The following is a 24,268-nucleotide window of genomic DNA, read 5'->3' as shown; positions in this document are numbered from 1 at the left end:
GGGGCCGCGTTGCGGCAGGTTTGGGAAGGCGGATGGTCGGGGGGTGTGTGGGAGTCCCCCCCCCCCCCCCGCTGGAGGCTGTCCCGCACCGGCCGGGCTGACCGGAGGGCGCTGCACCCCGGGCCCCGCTGCCCGCCGCCGGCGGCACAGCCGCCCCGCACCGCCTCCGCGGCCCCGGCGGCGGTAACGGCCGCAGATCTCCTTCCTCCGCTTGAATGAATTCACCCGGATTTTCTACCTGCAAGTTGGTTGGTTGTATTTATTTTATTTTTTTTTTTTTAATATTTGGGAATAGGGGAGCGGAGGGTGAGCAACCACCGAGCGATTCTGTGTAAACCCCCGCTGCGGGGCGAGAGGAGGCGCTGGCAGCCGCCGCCTCCCCGCTCCGAGGGTTCGCCCCTCTCCTCCGGGGCCGAGGCCGCGGCCCAGAGCGGCGGGCTGGGCCGGCGGGGCGCGGGGGGGAGGCGGGCGGGGGCCCGGGGCGGGAGCGGGGGCTGAGGGGCCGCTTCCCGCCCCGCGGCGCTGAGGGGGCGGGCGTCGCTCGCCGGCTCTCTCCGCCGGTTTTTTGAGGGGAAAACCTTCGTGCTTTCTCGCAAATCAGCGGTCGCTGGGCGATGCTTTCATCACCCGGCACGACGGTGAGCTGAGGGAAGGCGCTGAGGTTCAGCCCGCTAATTTCGGGTCCACGTGCTCGTTTTTACTTCATTTCTCCGAAGGAAGGCCTGTGAAACCTCCTCGCAGGTTTTCATTGCGGGTTTTAAAATGCAGGGGGTGCTGGGTTTTTGTTTTGTTTTGTGTTTTTTTCCGCATTTGAAAAAACATTCACCAGCAGACCACTTCTGAAATAAATGTGTTTGTATCTCTCCGGTTGTAGTGTGAAGAAAGGTATTTATGGTGCTTGCCTGCCCACCCTATGAACAAACAGGTCAGTACCTAAAATAAGTGGGTTTGATGGTTCAATAAACTTGGGAAAAGGAATTTTGACGTATAAGATGCACTGTCATTCGTACATTTGTGTATTTAACCTAGTTAAACTCAAAATGTTGGTGGCACGAAGTTTAGTCCATTTGCCTTTGCAGATAGGAATTCCTTTTGCTTGAAATAAGGTGTGGAAGGTGATCTTTCCAAAATGCTCCCGTGTGACCCAGTGTACTTAATTGGATGTGGAAAATACGTATTTAATGCTGTCTCTTGCTTCAGGATGATGTTGTTTTAATAATGGAATGCAACTAATTTTTGATAGTTCGTTAAAATCTTTTACTGGGCTTTTTGCCAACAAGTGTGCAGTGTTAGCAAGACTTACTTCCGTTACAACTCTGTTTAAACAGTGGAGTGAATGAATTCCTCTCTGGTGTCTCAACAGATTTCAGTGAATGGGCAAGTATGACTATTGCCTGGCATGTGTGTCAGACTTAGATGAGTGTCACTAACAGTAAATACAGCCCTGTGCTTCTGATCCAGTTATGTGAAATCTTGTAGCATGTTGCACAGTTCAGGTAGTGAAGATGTCAACTGCGTGATGGCTTCGTGCAGGTGTGGAGTGTAAGGTGTCTTTCTGACACAGAGGCTGTTGCTTACATCAGGATTTACAGATTATTCTCTGATGAAATTGTCCTTATTGCCAGTGGATCAAGATTGTATGAGGAGTGTCTTGAGAGATGCTCTCTTACCTAATATGCTCCCTGTCAAAAAAGATTTTTGAAAAGAGAAATAATCTCTGATGGAGACAAATCCTAGTACCAGGGAAACACGAGAAATTCCACAAGCCAAGATTTCAATTTCTACTTTACAAACGGATGCAGCAGAAAATATTTCAGCAGTCATCATCAGTGTTCTTAAGTGTTAATAGTATAATAGTGGTTATTGCTTTGCTCTGCAGTAACGCTTTAGTTTTTCAGAGAGTCGTTGGCCCCAAGTGTTTTTTTCTTTAATAATGGCTTATTTTTTCCAGCACTGAACATCAGTGCCTTGATCCAAGAGTGACTGATATATATCAGGTTGTAAGCAGGTTTCTTTCGGTCATTTTACAGTTATAGGTAATGCTGTGTACAGTTGAAAGATAAAGATTTTTTTTCTCCCCTAAAGACAAGTATTTTATCCATATGGTTATTCATAAATGTAGAATTAAAATCTGCTGTCTCTCTTAAAAAAAATAATTGATCTGTATAAATGCTTCTAATTAGTACGCCCTGACATTATCTGCAAGTTACAGTAAGAACTCATCCTAGGTGTTAACTTATTTTCTAATAGTAAAAATAAGATTTCATTCTATCATTTATGCATTGTGTACATGATGTGTAAATGCCTTAGGATAGTAAAGCAACAGACAACAGTAAAAAAATCATCAATGTAGCTGGTAATTTTCTCTTAAAACTGGCTGATCATTAAGATAATAAAGCTATTACCAAGCCAAGAAAAAAGAGTATTGGAGGAGTAGATTAGCAGGAGCCCATAAACAAGGAGCCCATATGGATTTAGAAAGATGGGTTAGTGAGTGTAAAAAATGACATTCTGGTAGTGAGATGTGTCAGGCTGAAATGAAGTTTCCAAAAGCCAATCTGAATTAGATTTCACAACAAAAATCAGAAGACAAAGAAGGAAAGCAGCAGCATTGGGCAAAGCTCGGAGTGAAGCTAGTCCCAGAACAAAACAAATAACTTGCTTCTCTGTTGAATGTGAACATAGATATTGGACCATGGGTACACGGGCTGAAGAACCGATGGGGTTTAGAATATGGAAACTGTGTGAAGAAGCATTTGTTCTGCCTTCTCCCTCAGCCCTTTGGCTCTGCTTGGAGCTAAGGAGAAGACCAGGCTAGCTTGATATTTCTATGCCAAAATAACTGGTTTCTGAAAATAAGAAAGGCAAGAAAGTTCTCCTGTTTGTGTTCCTCTGACACTTATTTCTTAAGCTCCCCATCTCCCACCAGCCACCTCTTTCCTCCTCAAACCCTGTGGAGTATAAGAATTTTTGATTGTCAGTACTCAGATGTACTGAGAGGCCTTTTGGGGTGAAGGGCTGTCTGGCCAGGGCCATGCAAAAATAAAGGATGAACAGAAATTACAGAAAACCTAAAACACATTTGAATTCTAGAAATCCTTTCTAGAGGATATGAACATATAAACAGCCTTATCGTCAAGTATGTGTTTCATGTCACCTTTGGGTTTGTCTGCTGTATCAACATGTTAGATTTACTTAGATTTAGGAACTTTTCATTGCAAGATCTGTGAGTTATACTGAGTATTTTATATTTTATGTGTAGTGCAGAGTGATAATAGGGGCTGCATTAATATGCAAACAGACATACTTCATAAACGCATCAGCAGTTAGAAGAAAGATGCCTACTTCAATGTTCTTAAAAGCTCCTTTGTTTCCTGCTGAAGCAGCCTGTATACTATAGAACCAGCCTTGCATCTCTGTGACACAAAAACCCAGCTGAACTCATGGCTGTGGTTGTGTCTGTGCTGTAGGTGGACGTGGGATGGTTGAGTGCACTAGCCCTGGCCTGCCCGTTGCTCTCATTTCTTGAGGCAATGGGAGATGGTGAGCGTGCATCTACATGTAGGCACTGTGGGAAATGAGCCGACTGCACCTGAGGGTGAAATTGGGCATCATTACCATGACAATACAGACACACCCCTTCTAGACAATAAAAAGTTGGTGGTAGCAAAACATCAGACAGTTCTTGAGAAGAACACAGAATTTTCATGTAGCGTAATCTAGTTGACGCAATGAGATTTTATGAGGAGTTTCAACTGATATTCAGGGCTTCAGGCCTTAAGACAGAATCGGTGAATCCTTTCACATTCCTTAAGTGTTTCCCTTTTTGTTGTTTCAGGATGCTCTCCACAACCCCAAGTGTTGTTGCCCAAGTGTTCCTTCTTCTAAGCATAGTTCTTGTAATTGCTATTGCAGTGATTCAGATAAATCAGCAACAGATCCTCTCCCCAGGGCTTAAGGTAAGTCTAAGAATACCTAAGGAAGGAGAACAGTGTTTTGAATGGATATTTAATAATGTTCCTTTCTAAACTAATTTTTATGGGGTGAATCAAATGAGTTTACAGCCATAAGTTAATGTTTAATCACATCTTCATCATGGAAGAACTGAAGCTGAAAGAAAAAGAGAATTGGTCAAGATCATAGAGTCGGTGGCAAAGCAGGAAAAGCATTCCTTGATTGCCTGTCTGTGATGCCTGTCACACAATGTCTTCTCCAAGACTGAAAGGCCAAACAAGGAGAATACATCACTGCTTTTTTTATTTTTGCCAGAGATCAGAAGTAATTTTAAAATAATTTTGCAGCGGGAAATAACAAGTTTAAATTCTGCCTCCAAGCACAGCTAGGAAGTTTATGCTGAAATCTTCGCAAACTGCTCCTGTGTATCAAAAGAATTTGGGTTGTAAATGTGCACTTTATGATTTACCACATGTTGGAACTTGCTGGATATTAACAGAAGCAAAGTAGGAGGAAGGGCATGAGCAAACCCTTCATGAGGAAGGGCAGAGCAAACTGGAAAAGACAAGCTGGAATACTCTGGAATTCAGGCTTTGCCTTGTGTTCATGGAGTATGTGCAGGTTCTTCAATAAGAGATCTACACAGCTGAGGACAAAGCTGTAGAAATTAGCCTTCTAGAGAAGCTGTGCAGTCTGGCCTTCTGAGTTCCCATGATAACTACAAGGGTATATAAACCATGTCAGAGCCTTCTTTGAAGTCCTTTCTACCCTTCCCTCTGCATATGTATTTAACTGGATAGTTCACATACTGATAGCAACGCGCTAATGTCTCATTACATTTGAAGGGATTATAGACACCTTTAACTTTGTCGGAATCATTTGGTGGTGTATGAGTCAGACAACGGGGTAAAACTGTATTCTGACAAGAGTTTTATGTTTGTATGGTGTGACACAGTGTGTGCACTGGGATCTTGCATGGGGACACAGTGCCTCAAGTTTACTTGCCTTTGTGCCTCAAATCTCTGCTTGCAGCAGCCTTACATCCTGCCAATTTTCACTCAAGGCAAGACTGGACTGATATGTAGGCTGAAGCCACTAAGAGAGAGCCTACACATCACTTGTGTTTGTCATTAATTCAGCTTCACATTCAGAATAATAGAATTGTCTGCCTTACGCTTTGAGCAAGCATTGGACTGGCCTTGACTGTCTGGAGCTGGTTAAGGTGGGGAGGTCTGCTCCTGGAATCACAGCAGCTTCATGGATGGTTCTGGAGGAAGACTGGCGGTTCCTCTGGTAGGTGCTTGGCCTTGGATTTCTTTTTGGGCTGTAAGCCTGCCAATGCAGAAAATCCCAGTTGATATGGAGGATCTTGTGTTTGATTCCTGAGACGCCGAGTAGGCTTCGGTGAATGATTAACCTCCATAAGAAGTGATTCTTCAGGAGGAGAGGGAGGACCTTGGTATGCCCGTGTGAAACCCTCCAGTACTTAGTTGATAGGATGGAGCCCGGAAATGGCAGTGTCCTGAAGTTAGCGGTTGATTAAAATTAAATATGGCAGTAACAGGATAAAAACAGACTTACACTGTGTAAATGGCCATCTTCTTCTGGCTCTTGTCCATGAAACCAAAACAGCTACTGAAGGATAACCAGAGTTTGTGTGATCTGTGGCATAATAGCTCTTTCCCAGGATGCACGTTGAGAGTGTCCAGGTTCATTCCTCTGTGGCGCAGGCAATAAATTATCTGCTACACCACTGATGTTTTAAAGTGTTGCAAAATTAATATTTTGGTTCTTTGGTTGTTGGGTTATCTGAAGACTCAGCCAATAATTTGTGAAGGAAGGACCTGCCCTTGTGCATGATGCTGAGGCACTGAAAGAACTCATGACTCATTGGCACACAGCATGAAGTCAGGAGAGTGATGAAGACAGCACAGAGATCCTTAGTGACATACTTTGTGAAGAAGTCCAGAATTGTAGATGATGCTAGCTCTAAATGTAATGAGCCTTTGAACCAGTCAAAAAAAAATTCTGTTTGTCTGCTGATGTTTTGTGAGCTCTAAAGAGAAAAAAACCTTCCTTCATTATTGTGTTTCTTTCATTTGCCTCTCCAGGTGCTACAGTTTTCTGTACACCTAACTTTTGCATGTCTCTTTTGGCTCCTAGAAAGTGTTTTGCCTTGTCTGTGGATGTTATACTTGATTAAAAGTAGTTCAGACCTATGTAGCTGAAGTGCACTTCTATTGTGGATCCACGTTTGTGGCCTCCACCTTCCCTGTAACTGGTTTAGCTCGGTAACTTCTTGTGACAGTTTTCCACAGTGATTGGAAGGCAGGTGAGCTGTCATAACTGTGCCTGCTTTGAGGGTTTGTGCATCTGTACTTCCTCCAGTGGGAATGGTATTCAGGCTGAAAAGGTGATTAATTCTGGAGTTTGTTCTTTCCCTGTTGGGATTACTACTCTTTGGGATGTACTTTCAAAGCCATTCCTATGAATATCCCTTATCCGTTTGGACCACCAGTAGATTTGCTGAGTGAACAGCATGAAACTGCCTCTGAAACAGAATAGGTGGTTGTCACTAACACAGGGAGCTGTGTGAGCAAGAGGTACCTTCTTGCGAGGGAAGCACAAGCAGTTGATAGGTGAGGGGGTAATTGTCTCTTTAGTCAGTCCAGTTGCAGCCAAAAAAAATGTATGAGTGCACTCTTAGAGACACAAAGTCTGGTTTATTGTTACCTTGCTTTCTATTTTGTTTCTACTAAGTGTGTACAGCAGTCATAGTACTCTGTCAGACCCAAGAAGCAAAGTGGTACATTTACTTCATGCTGTAGGCAGCATGGTCACCTCTGTGTTGGTGGTACACTGGGCAAAGGAAACTCAAAACTAGGCATTTTCCTTGAAGTCACTTTTTTCCTTCCTTCCTTCCTTCCTTCCTTCCTTCCTTCCTTCCTTCCTTCCTTCCTTCCTTCCTTCCTTCCTTCCTTCCTTCCTTCCTTCCTTCCTTCCTTCCTTCCTTCCTTCCTTCCTTCCTTCCTTCCTTCCTTCCTTCCTTCCTTCCTTCCTTCCTTCCTTCCTTCCTTCCTTCCTTCCTGCCTTCCTGCCTTCCTGCCTTCCTGCCTTCCTGCCTTCCTGCCTTCCTGCCTTCCTGCCTTCCTTCCTGCCTTCCTTCCTGCCTTCCTTCCTGCCTTCCTTCCTGCCTTCCTTCCTGCCTTCCTGCCTTCCTTCCTGCCTTCCTTCCTGCCTGCCTGCCTTCCTTCCTGCCTGCCTTCCTTCCTGCCTTCCTTCCTGCCTTCCTGCCTTCCTTCCTGCCTTCCTCCCTTCCTGCCTTCCTCCCTTCCTCCCTCCCTCCCTCCGTCCCTCCCTCCCTCCCTCCCTCCCTCCCTCTGAATTAGAAACTGGAATTCTGAAACTTTTCTGGGTTAATGTTGTCTCCCTGTCTTGTGACAAATCTAGTCCATTGATTCGATGCTGCACTTCTGGGGTATTAGGGAATCACCAGGCCTTTATCTCTGTCCACTGGTATTTGAGTAGAGATGTTGGAAATCCTCAGTGATGAAGCTGAAGTAGAGGGAAAAGGAGGGAGAAAAATTGCTCTGTTCTTTAATAGCTGCTAGCCCAGGATAAGAGTTTGCCTGTGCTCTCAGTCCCACACAGTGCATTTCAAAGCAGGAGGGCATTGCTGGTCCTTATAAAGGGCAGGCAGAGGTGATCTGACTTGCAACTTGGACAGAAATGTAATGTCACTGGAGAATTTTAACTCAACCAGTTTGTCTTAGGCAGCAGGCTGAGATAAGGCATATGTAGAATTCTGTCACCCTCTTAAAATGCCACATCCTCTGTCATTTCTGTTTTTTTAATTAAAGAATAATCTTAGTCCTGACATCTGGCATACTTCCATCTGATCGCCACTTCATGAGGCTGCATGGGCCAGTTCACACAGAGTAAACTCGCACAAGTTCCGAGGAGCTTCAAGAGTCACCCTGAAATGGGCCCAAGAGTCCTTCTCAAAAATGAGCATCTCTCTTAAAGGAAACCAGAGGCTGTATAGGAAACATAGGAGGAGGAAGAAAATAAAATTGTCAGTCACACATTGGTTCAGACAAATGTACCACTACTCTTTGGGATGGAAATCGTATTACTTTCAGGAAGGAGGCTGGGAAATGCAGGGGAGGATGGAAGTGGGTCAAAAAACCCCGCAGTTAGCTGAGGTAAAAATCCTCCCATTATCTTCCAGCTCTACTTGGGCATGATAGTTAGCTCTAAAAGTAGCTAAGTTAAAAGCTTATGGTTGGCACTTTGAGCTGACTGGGACTAGATTCAATTAATAGCCCTTGAGCAGATTGACCGTTACTGTATTATGTGTCTCCAGAGTGCTCATCTCTCTTTCAAGGAGGGGGAATACACTCACAGTATCTTTGCTAAAGGAGTTACTTGAATAGAACCTGATGGCATAGTGGTTTGATAGTATCTGTGGAGCCTTTCACCTTTTTAGTTGATCAGGGTAAATATCGTCTGAATAAATATAAATGAAATTCTTGGTACCTAATAGTCCTCTAGGAAACAGACTAGACTGGTAGTTCTTTGGGGGCCAGGGGTTTGTAGGATTACAGTGGAAGCTGGGAACTAATGAGGTGTGGAAGCTGAATGGTTTACCACCTGAAGCAGTGATCTTTCTTGGTCAGACTTGAGGCTCCACAGGGAGGCAGTGGGATGAAATTTATCTGGCTGCTGCAGGGGCTCTTACTGCTTGCAGCCAGATGGAGGCTCTAATTTTTTCAGTATTGTCAGGCTCCTGGGCATCTGCCTTTTTTAAAAGAAAAAAGGTTGACAGACAAATGAACCCTACGCTGTGTGATTCCTGCCAATTAGATTACTTTGGAAGGTGAGGGGGCAGCTAAATGTACTTTTGTGGGTCATAAAGAGAATAAGCAGAATTGCAGTTTTCTTCCCTTTATGCAGTTTGCCTTCCCAGTTGCTACAGTTTTCTGCTACCATAAAAGATGGGAAAGGGGGAAAGACTGGTCTGGTGAGCAGTGGAACTGGATGGAGAAACCTGTGCTTTAATCCCACAGAGTCCAGTTGACCTGGGGCAAGTCACTTAAATATTTCTCATTTATTTCATAAATAAACATAGGGTAATATTGATTCTCTTTACCTCTTTGCTGTCTCACACTGGCACAGCCTGTTTTCAGTGGCAAACTCTCAGGTGGACTGCCTAAACCACTTAAAGGGAGAGGTTTACAGGGGAATTAGAAAAGAACCTGACTTGTTAGATCATTTTCACTGTGCACTCTTATGTACTTTACCTCTTTGCTCGTAGTTTTATGAATCCCTTGTGCATCCTTGAATCTAAAGCCTGTGCTTAGGTATCAAACCCTTCAGTGTCCAGGGAGTGTAGCTGGGATAATGGGAAATGAGTTTGCTGCAAAATCAGGTCCTAACACAGTGTTATCTGTGTATCAGTGTGGATTTTGAACTTGATGCTGAATGGAGATGAGCATTCTTCATCCCCATGGAATTAATTACTGAAGATACGTAGTATGTTCTTTGTTTTTCAGCCAAATTCATTCTGTGCTTGGCGGTTGGATTCATGCCTAAGCGCTTAAGACTACAATTAATCTCTCTTGTAAATATACTGTGCCACCATTTTCTAAAATGTTTGATAGTGAAAAGAAGTACAGCTGCATATGGGCCTTTAAGCTGTTACTGTTTGTTTCTTGATCCTAGTGTATTACTTTTTTTCTTCCCAGTATGGAATAGTCCTCGATGCTGGATCCTCTCGAACGACAGTCTATGTCTATGAATGGCCAGCAGAAAAAGAAAATGACACGGGAGTAGTAAGCCAAACCTTCAAGTGCAATGTGAAAGGTGAGCTCAAATGGAAGTTGCTTATTTCTCTCTAGCCTCCAAGAAGAGGTTATCTGGAAGCTTATACTGTTTTTTTTTTCTGCTGCGTTCCCTTTTAAGCTCTGGGGAGCAAGAACTGTTAAGACTATGTCTGTATCTGTCAGCATCAGTCCTTCTCCTGCTGATACAGCAAGGTGCTCTAATCTGCAACAGAGAGAGGAAATTGTAGCTAAACTTGATTTACTCCATTGAAGTGCATGATTGGTGCAGGCAGAATTCAATCTACAGAGCATCAGGCCCTGTACATGTTTAGTCCTTGTGCCCTGAAATAATTTATTTAAAAAGAAAAACATAAAATATATTTTTAAATAACTTGGAATAAAAAGTCTTTGAGAAGAATGGGGATCTAGCCCTTGTTAGATGTTAGCCATTGATTCTGATGGAGGCAAAAATGAGTGTCAGCTATGCTATAGGAGTTTGACAAATAGTTTTTATTTTCCAGAAATCTTAGTGGTGTTTAAAAAAAACCTCTCCGCTGTTTTAGCCAGGTTTCCTAGAGAAACAAGGCTTATGCGGTTCATCTGGAATTGTTCTGTATTTACTGGGAAAAAAGCAACCGAGGGGAAATTATTAAAAACATGCAGAAGGTGAACAGGAAGAGCTTCTCCATACTACAGAACTAGGAAGCATCTAATAAAATTGTCAAGTAAAACAGCTAAATTGCAGAACTGTTTCTGGCAGGATATCATAGTTGGATCAGATACGCAGGTCTGGCCTTTGGCTCAAGAAGACTTGTAGTTGTGAACTGCTAGAAGGTGTCCCACGACAAATACCACTGGCTGCCTGCCATGTCTTTTGACTGAGGTTTTGCATCGATTACTCTCAGAGAGAGGACACAGACTAGACTAACTTTTGCTCATACTCTGGTATGGCTAAATACGTGTTCGAATGGCTTGTTGTGGATTCCTTCATAACAGCTTCTGAATCTCTTAGTAAACTTCAGTGACATTTGATGAAGCTTTCAAAGATAACCAAATTCCATAAATTTCATGAAAACAGGTGGCCAGGCAGGGGAGAGAAATTCACATTATTAAACTAGCTAGTCCATAAGGGATTTTTGCAGGAGGCCAAACTTCTTAAATTCTGCTACTCTGAGTTAAATGACCTTGAGATTATCCTATAAGATACTGCCTTCAGCAGTTCTGCTTTGTTTAGTGTACTGGTCTGGTTTTCAAGTTGGGCAAGAGGAGAAGGTGGTGCAACTCAGGAAGTCTCTGTGCAGATTTTGTTGATCTCTGATAATAACTGTGGTGTTCAAAGAGAATTTTTCCCTTTCCTGCTCTCTCGGCCATGATCATGCAAAATCCTGCATCCCTCTGTGTCTGGAAATAGACGCTGGAGATGTAGCCATAGAGGCCCAGGAGTAACTAGGAGATGAGTAGAAGGTAATGGCTTCTTAACAGCACCAACATTTCTATCTTCAGTGCTAAATATACGTGTGGACATTCTTAGCAATTTTACAAGAAGTAAGGAAAGCAAGTGTAATGTGTGCAGAAGTAATGCACTGTCATGTGCCTGATAGTGTGTCCTTACAGACTGCAGGAATGACAGCCAGCCTGCAGAGGTGGGGGGTACACTCTGCCAGCTCATGTCTTGACTCATTAGGAATGTTGCCTTTAGGAATTCTGGTGTGAGAAAAATGCACAGAGAAACTGCATTATTCTTCTTGAAAAAAATGACAGAGGAGTACTTTGTGCTTCTGTTTTAATTGGTTTAGATTTTGGTTTATGTCCAGGGAATACAAAAAATTGCAAAATGGAAAAGTCCAAATTGCTGTGACCTGTACAGGTCCAGAGAAGCCTTAACCACAGGCAAGCAAAGTACTCCTCATCCTCCAGTCTACAAAATCAGCAGGGTTCCCTGCTCCAGTCTTGGGTGGCTCTGCACTGGGGGAGACAGAGGGCTCATGGGAGATGTCCCCAGCTAAGCTGTGGGGGACAGTGGTGAACACATCTGTCAGTGTTTCTTTAGTGACCCTCTAACTGTAGCCTTAAGCACTTAAATTGGGGGATGGTTCTGGGCATACTGAGGCAGACCTTCACATGCCCACTGAACTTGAAAGTCAAATGATCAACTACTCTGGAAGTTCTGTGGTGGTTTCATGATTTCCTTTCTGCCTTTTATTAGGTACCTCTGCCCCTGTGTGTAGGAGCCAGCCCCAAATCAAAACCCTTTCTATACAGTGCAGTTAATCTGTCCTGGTCAGGCTCTGAGCAGCCACGCAGCAGGAAGTTGTCCAGAACAAAATGGTCACTGCCTTGTGACCTGCCCTGTCTGACCACTGGGAGATGGAGGTTGCTGCCACCAAGGGAGTGTGAGGCAACAGCAGTTGCTGCTGTTTTCCTCTGGTAACAGTCTTCCTTCCAGCTTCAGACCTGCCTGTGCTAGATTTAAGACTTCTAGAAAGTCTTATTCCAAACCATGGCTGGGAACATCTAATGATGACACGGTAGTGTTTAAGTTCATACTGTGGAAAAGGGAGTGGTGGAGTGTGGAGTCTGTTTCTTCTGTTTTTATCAACGCAATGTGGCTGAACATAAATGATTTCTCATTTTAACTCGATGAGAGCCACCTTTTGCTTAGCCTGGGATCAAGCTGTGAGAGAGATGGCCGTTACAGGAGAACTAGATGGAGTTCTGGCAGAGTTGCTCTCTGTGGGGCAATGGCTTCACGGGAGTGCCTGTATTTCTCTCTGTGCAACTTCCTCAGCTAGGGAGTTTTAGTAAGGAATGTTTTTATTCACACCCAAGTTGAGGTCCTGCTGGTCCTTGGAATGCTGAGCAAGTGAAGAAAGACTTTTAATGTTAATTGTTCCAGTAGTTATGCCTTATGCATCATGGTGGAACTCTCATTCCTGTTATTTGACGGCTTTGGAAATTTGGAAAGCTGTGAAATACTTAGTAGTTCATCCACCAGCCTAGACTTGGACCTCTGTGACTTCACGAGCCATTTGCATGCGTCTTGAAATTGCACCAACAATTCCTTGCAGAAGCTTCTTTATTTTATTTTCAGTTGCGAGCAGTGAGCTGTGGAGGTGCCATGGTGTTCACTACAGCTGTGGCAAAAACAGAGTAGGAAATCTTTATCTTAGGTTGTGGAAGGAGGGTTTTTCTATACTTTAGCAGATCAGAGAAATTTTACATCCATTAGAAATGCTATTTTGTACAGCATCTGCCATGAGTAAACCAATTGTCCTCAAGAATATAGCACTGCTGTCATGGTGTTGTTATATGGTTATACTGTATGTCTCAGTCTAGGTATGGTACGATAGGTGTATATGTACACACACAGAAGTACAGGTGAGCAGTTTGCAAATATCTTCTCTGTCTCACACAGCTGAGACAGTCCCTACATTGTTTACTCCTTAAGCACTTGTAGTTTTCAGCCATCCTATCCTTGTTTGCAATTACAGGAGGGAAGGGGGAAATCTCTTTCTCTGAACACCTGTTTGCTAATTGAGCTAATTTGCAGTTGGCAAAGCAGAATTAAATCAATCTACTTGTTCTCTTTTAAGGCCCTGGTATATCCAGCTATGAGAGTAACCCTGGAGCTCTTGCCAAACCCTTTGATGATTGTCTGAATAAAGTCAAGGAGAGAATACCAGTTCATCTGCATAAAAACACTTCTGTTTATCTGGGGGCTACAGCTGGCATGAGGCTACTGAGGTACAGCAGAAGCTTTAACTTTTCTGTATGCATACTAGCATAGCAGTCTGTGACAACAGAATGTGAAAAATGTACTGGATGCATTTTTATCCATTGGAAAATGGCCATCTCAAAAGGAAATGGAGCCTAGCCCATTTAATTAATTAACTTTTTTGATAGGGAAAGCGGGGCTGTATAAAAATCCTCTGTTCTAACATTGAAAAAAAAAGTGCTTGCTTTATTCTGGAGAAGGCAAGAGTTTAATCTTCTCTTCTGTAGCTGTCTTAAATTTCAGTGTTATGTAAACAAATACTGTTTATACATATCAGTGGGCAGCAAAGGCAGATTAAAGCTAGTTAAAACTGTAGAGTTTTCTGAGTGTGGATATTGTGTAATGTGACTTTTGGGGACTGCCTGTGGCTTTAGCCCTGACACAGACTGGCTTTTTATGTTTGTTCTGTAGCTAAACAGAGAGAGAAGAAAGGCTCCAGGACTGTTTTAACCAGCACTTGTCATATAAGCATTCAACTCACTAAAGAAAAAAGTGTATGTAAGAAAAAACCCACTTATTAACTTGTATGATAGAGTGAAGTTTGTACACAGTGGGGAAGTTGCTTGCTGAAATGAAGATGGATACTTGGCTGTTCCATATCATAAACTTCCATTCTAGGGAAACAATGTATTTTTTTTATTAGATGATTGCAGGAGTTTTCTTGAATTGCTAGCTAGTGAACAATAAACATGAAATTGCCTTTCCAGATGCTCAGTGTCTCATGTTTTGTGAATTGCTTAGGTTGCAAAATGAGACGGCAGCCAATGAAGTCCTTGCAAGCATTCAAAACTACTTCAGAGCACAACCTTTTGAATTTAGGGGTGCGCAAATCATAACTGGGCCAGAGGAAGGGGTGTATGGATGGATAACAGCCAACTATTTAATGGGCAATTTCTTAGAGGTGTGTGAAAAAACTGCATGCTTTTCTTTTCACTGTTTCTCTCTTAGAAAGGAGAAGTTTGAGAGGGCGTGCCTGTTGAAAACATCATAGTTTAACCTCCATTTTGCACTGAAACATATAAACAGGGTCTTTTTGTGGCAGTAATAGAACAAAGCAAACAAAGAATATGATGTTACAGGAATGTGATATGGCAAAGGTAAAATTGTTGACCCACAAACCAGGACTCTTCCTTAAATGACATTGGATGCCTTACCTAGAAAGAGAAGTTGCACTGTTCTTAAATGCATTGGTCTGTGTTTCTGTGACTTCCTCAGGTGGTTGCTGTCCCTGCAGCTCTTCTGGTGATGGATCTGCACAGTTTAGGGGTCTCCAAATTGATTGGCAGTGTTGGCTCACTTGTCGTAAGCAGACAAGACTGCTTGAAGCAGTGAAGGTGGTTAAGTTGGCCAAATGTCCCTCAGCTGAGCCAGAAATCACTCGTATACAGCTCATTCTGATACTGCTGAAAAGCTGCAAGCTTTGAGCAGTGGGCTGTGATACCAACTGTCTTGTGCAGGCAAAGTGATACCAATATAAAGATACTTATCCTGTCCTTGAACTCAGAATAGAGTCAGGCAGGAGCCTCATAGAAGAGAGGGAGCCAAATGTGTTGTAAGATCCCTTTATATAGAGAGGTATTCAGTATAATTTCATTCCCAGTAAGAGCTGTATCAAGATGATCAGCAACTGCTCACCTACATTCACAGCAGCCATGTGCTGCCCTTAGCATTAACTGCAGTTCTTCCAGGTAGTCTTGCTACATTGAAAGAAACTTCAGCAAGCCTCTGACTATTGTGAGCTTTGAGCAAGCCTCTGACTATTGTGAGCTGTCCTGGTTGACTAGTTCCTGTTAGATCATGGCAGTTAATAAGCAGGAATTAGTGGTTGGTGATCTGAGCAATAGTTCACAGTGAATGTGTTTCTGACTCTTGCAAAGTTAAGAAAAACAGTTGGAATTACGTGTTCTGGAAGAGTTTCTCATTGTGTACATTTCATGCAACAATTACATTTCAGCCATGTTGTGGTGATTTAAGCCCAGAGAGTAACTCAGCACCACACAGCTGCTTGCTCACTCATTCCCTCTCTGGAGAAAAGGCAACAAAAGGCTCAGGGATAGAGACAAGGACAGGGAGGGATGACTCACCAGTTATGGTCACAGGCAAAAGACAGACCTGATTGGGTAATAAAAAGAACATCAGTTTAATTTGAACACCACTACCACCACTTAATTTACCAATCAAATGGAGTAGGATAGTGATAAATACAAGCACACCTTAAAAACACCTTCTTCCCACCCCTCCCTTATTCCTGGGCTCAGCTTTGGTTCCAATTTTTCTACCTCCTCCCTCCCAGTGGCACAGGGGATGGGTGTTGTGGTCAGTTCATCACCCATTGCTTCTGCCTCTCCTTGCTCCTCAGGGGGAGGACTCCTCTCACTCTTCCCCTGCTTCAGCATGGGGTCCCTCTCACAGGAGACAGTCTTCTGCGAATTTATCTGATGTGAGTCCTTCCCACAGGGCTGTAGCTCTTCACGAACTGCTCCAGCGTGGGTTCTTCCCACAGGCTGCAGCTCTTCATGAACTGCTCCAATGTGAGTCCCTCCCATGCAGCATAATCCTTCCAGCACAGGCTTCTCTCAGGGTCCCAATCTTCTTTGGGTGCAGTCACCTGCTCTGGTGTGGGGTCCTCCACAGGCTGCAGGTGGGCATCTGCTCCACCGTGGACGTCCATGGGCTGCAAGGGGGACAGCCTGCCCTCTCACCACAGGCTGCAGGGCAGTCCCTGCTCTGGCACACACTTCTCCCCCTGCTATTTCTTCAGCTGACTTCTGTGCCTGCATAGGTGTCTCCTTCACAACTACTTCTACTCTCAGGTTCCCCTTCCTAAATGTGTTATCACAGAGGCATGGCCACTGTCACTAACTGGCTCGGCCCTGGTCAGAGGTGGGTCTGACTTGGAGCCGGGGGGGAGCTTCAAGAAGCTTCTCAAAGGAACCCCCTCTGTAGCCCCCACCCCCACTACCAAAAACCCACCACGCACAAACCCAGCACATAAGGGAATTTTAGTAATCCAAATATCAAGTTCCATATGGCAGATTCATAAGGATTACTGAAGGGACTGCAAGATGCTGTGAAGCCAGTTTAGTATAGAGAGTTGTGTGAAGACATATGTGTGGAATATCAGTAGTAGAAGAGAGAAATTTTCACCATTTTTGTGACAATGAGCTAAGAGTCAAATTCTGTTAGGGGCTGTTATTGGGAATCTTTCACTGTAGAATTTTCTTGTGAGTGTATTTGCTAGCCCATGAAGTTTTTCTTCCCTTCTTGTGTATACATTCATATCACCATACTCAGTAAATACTACTACAGTAAAAAATGAGATAGATAATCGTTCAAAATCTGTATTCTGCACTGTATATCAAATACAGAATTTGGGGGATGTTTTGGGTAATAGGGAGAAATGCCAGCTGAATGGATCAGATTTATTGCCACTGGAGTTTCAGTGAAGGAAAGGTGCAAATTAGGGGTCCTTGTTCTTTTAACTCTGATGGAGCTTTCATCTGACTTTTCTGTGTTTTTCACTCTATTTTCACTGTTTTTCTGTGTGATCTCATAATATTCTATTCCTTTAATAATGACTTTTGCCTTGAAACAAGCAAATCTTCATACTATTTCCATGCAGATTTGTTCAAGATCTCACAAGTATCTGGACTTCAATTCCCTGCATTCTAGTACAGATACTGATCTGGCTAGTCCTAGGCTTTAGTCATTGTGCTGTCCTCTGAGCTGAAAGCTATGCTGCATTCCATTTTTCATCTTTCAAGATCATTTCACTCTGTGAAAGTACATCCCTCTTATGTAAAAAACATCTGCATGTTTTCCTCAGAGCTAAGATTTTTTGGAAAGGGTGCGGGACAAAGAGGGAGGGAAATCTTAAAAAGTTAAGTAAAGAGTAGAAAAGCTTGAAGGGAGAACCAGCAGATGATATTTCTAATTAGCCTTGGTTTTATTTTTACACGTAGAGAAACCTTTGGAGGACATGGGTCCATCCTTACAGAAGAGAAACTATGGGTGCACTGGATCTTGGAGGAGCTTCCACTCAAATTTCATTTATGTCAGAGGACTCTCAGGAAAACTTCAATAGCACCTTGCAAGTCAAGTTGTATGGTTACAACTACAACGTCTACACTCACAGCTTCCAGTGCTATGGGAGAGATGAAGCTGAGAAAAGGCTTTTAGCGTTGCTGCTCCAGGTCTGTTTAAGACCCTTTGTTATGTTGCTCTTGCAGGTGTTCAATAACTGTCTGAGCAGGTTCTTAGGTTTGTGTTCACTTCCCTTTGGTGGAGTTTGGAGACCCTAATAAGAGCTCTGTCATGCTTAGTTGTGGACAAATGCACTGAGGATTCATACAGAGAGCTTCATATTTGTTAAAAATTGGTGAGAGTTTTGTACCATTTGTCAGAAAGGCCCAACTAGTCCTGTAAGTGTTTTGCTGATCTTGCCAATAATTTTTTGAGAAAGTAGTTTCTATGTATTACAGTGATCAGCAATGTTGTACTGATCAGACGTGACAGAGGACAAAAATACATGCATATGTGGTTTAAAAAGACTCCCATAGTTAATGTCAAATTAGATCTATCTTGTTTTGAGTAGCCTTTATTGTTTGGGGTTTTTTGTTTGTTTGTTTTTTTCCAGAAATCAAACACGAGTTCCAATGTGGATAATCCATGCTACCCTCAGAATTACAGTACTGCATTAACTATGAAGTACTTCTCTGGCAGCCTTTGTACACAGTCTCTGAGACCAGCAAATTACTACCCAAACCAGCTTGTGAACTTCCATGGAACAGGAGACCCAGGTCTGTGCCAGGAGATGGTTTCTTTATTGTTTAACTTCACTGCTTGCAGAGACAGAGAAGACTGTCCGTTTAATGGAATATATCAGCCAAAAGTTAAAGGGAATTTTGTGGTAGGTTTGCAAACACAGCATTTCTTTTTGAGCTTGCTTGTTTTGATTTCTGTAGTTCTGAAAGTAACAGGCTTGTCATCTACTCCTTTTCTATAGGCTTTCTCAGGATTCTACTATACAATTAATGCTTTGAATTTATCTGAGCACTTTTCCCTAGCTGACTTCAATTCAAGTATGTGGTTTTTCTGTTCACAGAGCTGGGCACAGGTGAGTGGGTTGTTTGTTTGTTTTTTTTTAATTTTTAATTTTTTTGTTTTGTATCTGTAAAAAGGAGATACAAAAAAATATGGACCGGGCAAGTATTCAGAACTTTTCAGAAGGTCTGTATCAGCCTCAACATTTGCTTTCCCACTGTGCGTCAAACCATCTAGTATTTCTAGCATGTTAGGTTTCAGAATTTCATTTCACAGTTTAACCATGCTGTAAAGATGACACGGAAAATTTAGGAACCATAACATCCTCCATCTTTTATGTGCAGTTTTATGTTTATATTCATTTTTTACCACAAAAGCTCTATCACTGTCAGGGTCTTTCTTTTTCTAAATCTCCATATCTAGTTGTCCACAACTTTACTTGGTTTCTCTGAAAAAATGCTGATAAATTCTAATTAGAATCCAAAGTATTCTCTAGTTATAAACAACAAAATAATTTGTTCTTTCTAATTTACATGTTTTTAAAAAACCTTTTGCTTTCAGCTCCAGTTTATGCTGCCTAAATTTGAAGAAATATATGCTAGATCGTACTGTTTTTCAGCCAGTTTCATTTATTACTTGCTTGTACATGGTTACAACTTCGATGCAGAAGCGTGGCCACAGATACATTTTCAAAAGGAGGTGAGTAATAATTATTTCCTCTTACTGATACTTTAATCCAAAGAAGTTTTGAAGGAGACAGAAGATGCAGCAGCCTACAAAAATATAATGGTTGTAAACAGCTTTTGTAAATGACTGTCAAATGTTTGGTATAAGACACAGCCACTTTTCAAGCCTCAGTAGCAATTTCAGTCCAGGGGTTGCAGCATTACTTGGAGGTGCTTCCTAGATTGTTTAAAAGGGCTTTAAGAAAGGATCAAATAATGGTGTTTTAAACCTTGCCCCAGATTGTTGAAGCAGTGGCTTGCTCGAGGCAGTGACCTGCCTGAAACACCCTGCTGGTCAAGGTCAGTTTGAGGTAACTCTGCTGAGGTGGACAGAACTCCCACTTTTCTGTCCACTGCCAGAACCTTGGGGGAACCAGCAGAACTGGTTTGTAGTCAGTGGGTGGTGATGAAGCAACTAGGGCAGTTTTCATCCTCTGCTGGCATATCCACCTGTGCCATAATCTGGTTCTCTGCAATAAGAATATATACTGATGGGGTACTGGCTTTCAGTTGGCAGAGAGGGCTTACAATGTTTGTGCAATAGCTGCATTTCTCTCTTCCTTGACCTTAGTTTTTCTCCTAAAAGGCAGAATACTTGGAACAAACTTGCATATATCCTTTCTAAAGCTACTGCTAAGAAATCTTTGCTTCCAAATCAGAAGGCATGGCAATTATCTAAGTTTGGCTGTTACATCAAAAAGTGTGGTCCCTGCAGTGCTCTGTGACTCCATCCTTCCCTCTCTGCTACTGTACAGAGCGTTATTCTAAAACCTTGTCCCAAACTGTCTCTTAAAATCTCTACAGTTTGGAAATGCTTCAGCACGTGCATGCAAAGCCAACAAAAGAATAGGTTGTAGGTCTTCATGGAGTATTCTTAAATGCAGGGTATGCTGGCAAGCTGTGAATCAGAAATCGTAAGCAATGTTTACTGAACAGCCGTATCTATTACTGGTGCACTAAGGAATCAAGCAGGATTTTCTTGCCTTATTTTGTCCTCTGGTGACCAACCATTAGCAGTTCTGGACGACTGTCCACAGTTTAGCTCTTCTACCGAGAAGTCAGCAGAGCTTGCTTTGGGATGTTAATCTGGGCCTGGCAGGGGATGGATTTGTCTCAGTATTTAAGTGTATCTTGTATTGTCCCTAGCAGATGGGAGCAGCCAAACACAGAAACTTTTTTCTGTATTTATCCAAGACTATAAAAATACTGACAAAAAACCCCAAACAAACAAAAGGCTTATTTGAAATGAACACCTTTGTTACCTAGATTTTCCACTAGGGTAATCATGAAATGCCAGAAGGAAAAACCACATTCTCTTAGTCAGATCTGCCCCTACTAAAATAATAAGATCTAATGTTAATTGATTGGCTAAGCTGCCCCAGAGATAACAGCACAGTTTCTCCAAGAGTGGAAGGTGTTCTTTTTGCCTATGCTAGGAGTATATTTCCTTTCAATTAGTGAACAGAACCAACAAAAAGAACCTTAAGCCAATGCTAAGAAGTGGGCAGGATTTAGAGTTAGATGATTTGCAAAAGTTCTAAACCTCAAAATGAGAGTTTTTCCCTTCTCTCAGCAATGAAAAACCACCTTGATCCATCTTGCCTCTTTGCTCACCTGTTGCATTCCAGTTCCTGTTGTAGCTTTATCAGTTAAACAAAAGATACTAGGTTATACACAACTACAAAAAGGACCAAGTATTTATAGGCTCTTATGGTCTCCTACAACCAGTAGCTGACTGCTTAAAACTGTTCATTAAAGACATTAAATCATTTATTAAAGTTCATCCTTCAACTTCTCATCATGATGCTTTTTATACAAGAATAACCAAAGAGCTTTGGTTTCCTAACTTCGCTAACTTTTCCTAAATTTGCTAATTTAAGCAAATTACTTATGGGCAGCCTTTCAGGCAAACTCATCTCTGTGCTTACAGAGTGGGATGACCTGTAATAAAGATGGAAAGCCAGATGAGTTTGGGAGAGCTGTTTGGTTGTAGAAGAGCACAGCTTCAGCTTTGCCTGTCCTAGAACTACCTGGACTGATTTGAAGATGGCTCAGGCCCTTTGGAAGAGAAAGCAACTTATGCTATAGTGTAAAACAAATACATAGCTTTTAGCTGGTCTTCTAGGCTAGCCCTTGTTTTAATGAGTTCTACCGATTTCTCTTGAAATGCATCCCTGCCCCTTATTTTTTCATGCTGTTCAATAATAGATTTTGAAATTGTTTTTTAAAGTTGTGGTTTGATTTGTAGGAGATAGTGACAGGTACTTATGTGTATTATATAAATAGGCGAACCACTATTGGAGTCTGGGCATGTGGGAGGAGGACAAGAGACACTATCTTCATCCTTTGATCTTGTGCTTGTCAAGTGGCAGGATGAAGATTTGATGACGAAGACAGTGGAAAATTGACAAATTCTGTTGCTCATGTTAGAAGTGGGGAAAGACAGCAAAGCATGAGGACCATGGAGCAGATACAAATGTACCCCCTGTGCTTTTGTTTCACCTATTCCTAAGTAGTTTCCCACTGTTTTTAAATGGAAGAGCCTAGTGCTGGTTCATTTGCAGGCAAAAAAACAACCATGGAACAAAAGATGATGAACAGAGTTCCTGCTTTGTGGGCTTTACCCTGGCCTCCTCTTTGTCCGTGTTGGTGGGACTCTTTGTGGGGTTTTTTGTTTGCTTGAACTGAACAACATTCTAGAATTTGGCTAAAATAAGAGGTTAATTCTAGGAATTAGCACACTAGTGCTGATTTTTTTTTTTTTTTTTTTTTTTTTTAAAGTGTGTTTCTTGCACAGAAATCCACTAACTGGCTGTCTGCATATATACCACACATCCCTACCCATCTATCTAATATCTGTTTCTCACTTCTTTAGCCCAATTTAGTGACCAATTTTATTAGCATCTTCTGGAACTACAAAAAAAGGGTAATTTAAAATGATTCTGTATCTTCTTTGTATACTACATGGAAGTTTTCTCCTTGCTAACTTAAAAGGCAGTTGTCAGCATCAGTAGTTGAACTTTTGGAACATTTTTCTTTGACTGAGAAGTCCATGGGAATAGGATTCTTCTGTCTTTATTTCAGGTCGGGAACAGCAGTATAGCATGGTCACTCGGTTACATGTTAAGCCTCACGAACATGATTCCAGCAGAAGGCAAGCTGATCCAATTACCTCTGAAACCTTCTTTGTTTGCTGGGCTCCTCATCTTCCTCACAGCTACGGCATTGTTGTGTCTTCTCTTCCTTGTTTACTTGTGTATTATATCACGTAATCAGAAGAACATCAGTCGTGTTGAACATGTATTTATTCCAGAATGAATGAACTTTACTGAAGACAAATCAAAAATTTTATAGTGCTATTAAGTAGGGCTTCATTTTTGAAAAATGGAAGGTGAAATAAAGACAGGCAAAAAGACGTCAGGACCAGAAGCATAAAAAGAGAAGAGACACAAAGGAATCTTTGATATGGTGAACTGGAGTGCTTTTGAAATATTTTGGTAATTGTTTCTGTAAAACCAGTTTTTTCTGTAAAACCAGTGTGCAGCAGAGCAAACATGGGCAGATGTGTCACTTTGCTCAATAAGGGATTAATAGCCTTTTCCTGCCAGGTATGTATTATTTTCTTTTTGTGCATTAACTCTGCACTAACTGGTAAACTCAAGTGGTGATGGATTTGATCATGGTGACAGTTGTCTAAGATAAAATTAAACAAGTCAATAGGAGTTGTGGGAGTTGGGAAGATGGTAGCTGTTCTTGTGTGCAGTGCTGACACTAAAAGCCTGCAAATAACCTAATTTCTGAAACTGGAACAAGCACTGGGTAATGCCAGGAACTGAAAGGAACAGCTGGGATAGAATTGTTTTTATTGCTGTTCCAAACTGATTGATCCCCACCACATAAAGGTGTAATAAACTGCCAGAAGCCACTAGAGTTTTCAGTGTCCTTTTCTCTAACTTTCACAGAAATACTTTTTGTGGGTTCTCATACTGAAACACTGGCCTGTGTTCCCCACATATTGTTGATCTCAGACAGTTGCAGTCAGTACTGACTTGTCATGGATATATTATTTCAACTGTCTGGATAGAGTCTCAGACCTGGGACCTTCTGTAGCACTAACATGTTAAGCCTTTACTTCAAGGCCAAGAGGACCAGGAGCCCATCTGCAGGCCAGCAGAACACCCTTTTCTGTAGGGGCTTCGGGAACACATTGCCGGAGCTGCAATCGTGGCTGGAGTGCTGTCCTGGCCTCTGTTCCTTCAGCAGCACTGGGATCTACCTAGCAGATGTTTCTGTCCAATGCATTAACTCCAGAGCTTTCCTGGAAGTGCTGCTGCCTTCATGCTTCAAAGAGCTGACTTCCTTGAAAGCCCAGGCATTCTTCACCAACGTCGTATTCCCTTTAACTACAGGACTGCAATTTTACCCACTGCTCAAGGAGTTCTTCATGGTCTGTGCCCCTTTTACCTGCCTGTCTTTTGTATATCTTTGGTCTTCTTCAGCTGGCTTCTGAAAAAACCCTTGAAAAAGCCTCCTGCCACCATCTGCCCTCTCTTCCCTTTGTACACTGTTTCTGTTAATGCCTCTTAATACTGCCGTAACATGATCTGTGAAGCTGCAAGGGGAATACCTCTGACGGGCCTTGGAGTTAGCAGGAAGAAGGGATTGTGCTCTTCAGGACCTGCAAGAGGAAAAAGAGCATCTCTGCTTCACTTCCCTCTTCCCCATCTACCATCTTCTTTCGCCCAGATTCAGTACCTACATGGAGCTCCACCTTTGCCCAAATGTCCTACAACTAGCTGCTGCCAATCACTTTAATACATTCCTCCCTCTCCATCTTCTCAGGTTTGCTTCCCTGTGTGTAGTTTCCCTTGCTTGCGTCCTTCCTCTCGGAAGGGATGGTTACTCATTTCAGCATGAGAAAGTAAAAAGCTAGAAGGGAGATCACC

The 24,268-nt window shown here is 42.5% G+C and overlaps 1 protein-coding gene across 2 annotated transcripts; it reads left to right on the top strand.

The window, feature by feature from the left end:
- On the top strand, positions 1-23,247 carry ENTPD3 (ectonucleoside triphosphate diphosphohydrolase 3). Of its 2 annotated transcripts, none has more exons than XM_042806533.1 (11): positions 1-248; positions 875-925; positions 3,839-3,959; positions 9,702-9,819; positions 13,373-13,523; positions 14,296-14,455; positions 17,517-17,747; positions 18,191-18,463; positions 18,560-18,670; positions 19,159-19,296; positions 22,407-23,247. In XM_042806533.1, the coding sequence occupies exons 3-11, from the start codon at positions 3,840-3,842 to the stop codon at positions 22,638-22,640; spliced, it is 1,536 nt and encodes a 511-aa protein (XP_042662467.1). In that variant the 5' UTR covers positions 1-248; positions 875-925; position 3,839; the 3' UTR covers positions 22,641-23,247. The 2 variants fall into 2 exon arrangements, with proteins under 2 accessions (XP_042662467.1, XP_042662468.1); XM_042806534.1 differs by lacking the exon at positions 1-248 and adding an exon at positions 571-638.
- The last annotated feature ends 1,021 nt before the right edge of the window (positions 23,248-24,268 follow it).

The sequence above is a fragment of the Tyto alba genome, unplaced genomic scaffold (assembly GCF_018691265.1).
Source record: "Tyto alba isolate M040663 unplaced genomic scaffold, T.alba_DEE_v4.0 Super-Scaffold_46, whole genome shotgun sequence".
Taxonomy (NCBI): domain Eukaryota; kingdom Metazoa; phylum Chordata; class Aves; order Strigiformes; family Tytonidae; genus Tyto; species Tyto alba.
This window is presented reverse-complemented; position numbering and strand designations above follow the sequence as displayed.

Excerpts from the sequence above, each read along its gene's own strand:
- ENTPD3 (XM_042806533.1), top strand. The coding sequence starts at position 3,840 with ATGCTCTCCACAACCCCAAGTGTTGTTGCCCAAGTGTTCCTTCTTCTA. Across the intron at positions 13,524-14,295 it reads GCTGGCATGAGGCTACTGAG|GTTGCAAAATGAGACGGCAG; the intron begins GTACAGCAGAAG and ends TGAATTGCTTAG. Across the intron at positions 19,297-22,406 it reads AGATACATTTTCAAAAGGAG|GTCGGGAACAGCAGTATAGC; the intron begins GTGAGTAATAAT and ends TCTTTATTTCAG.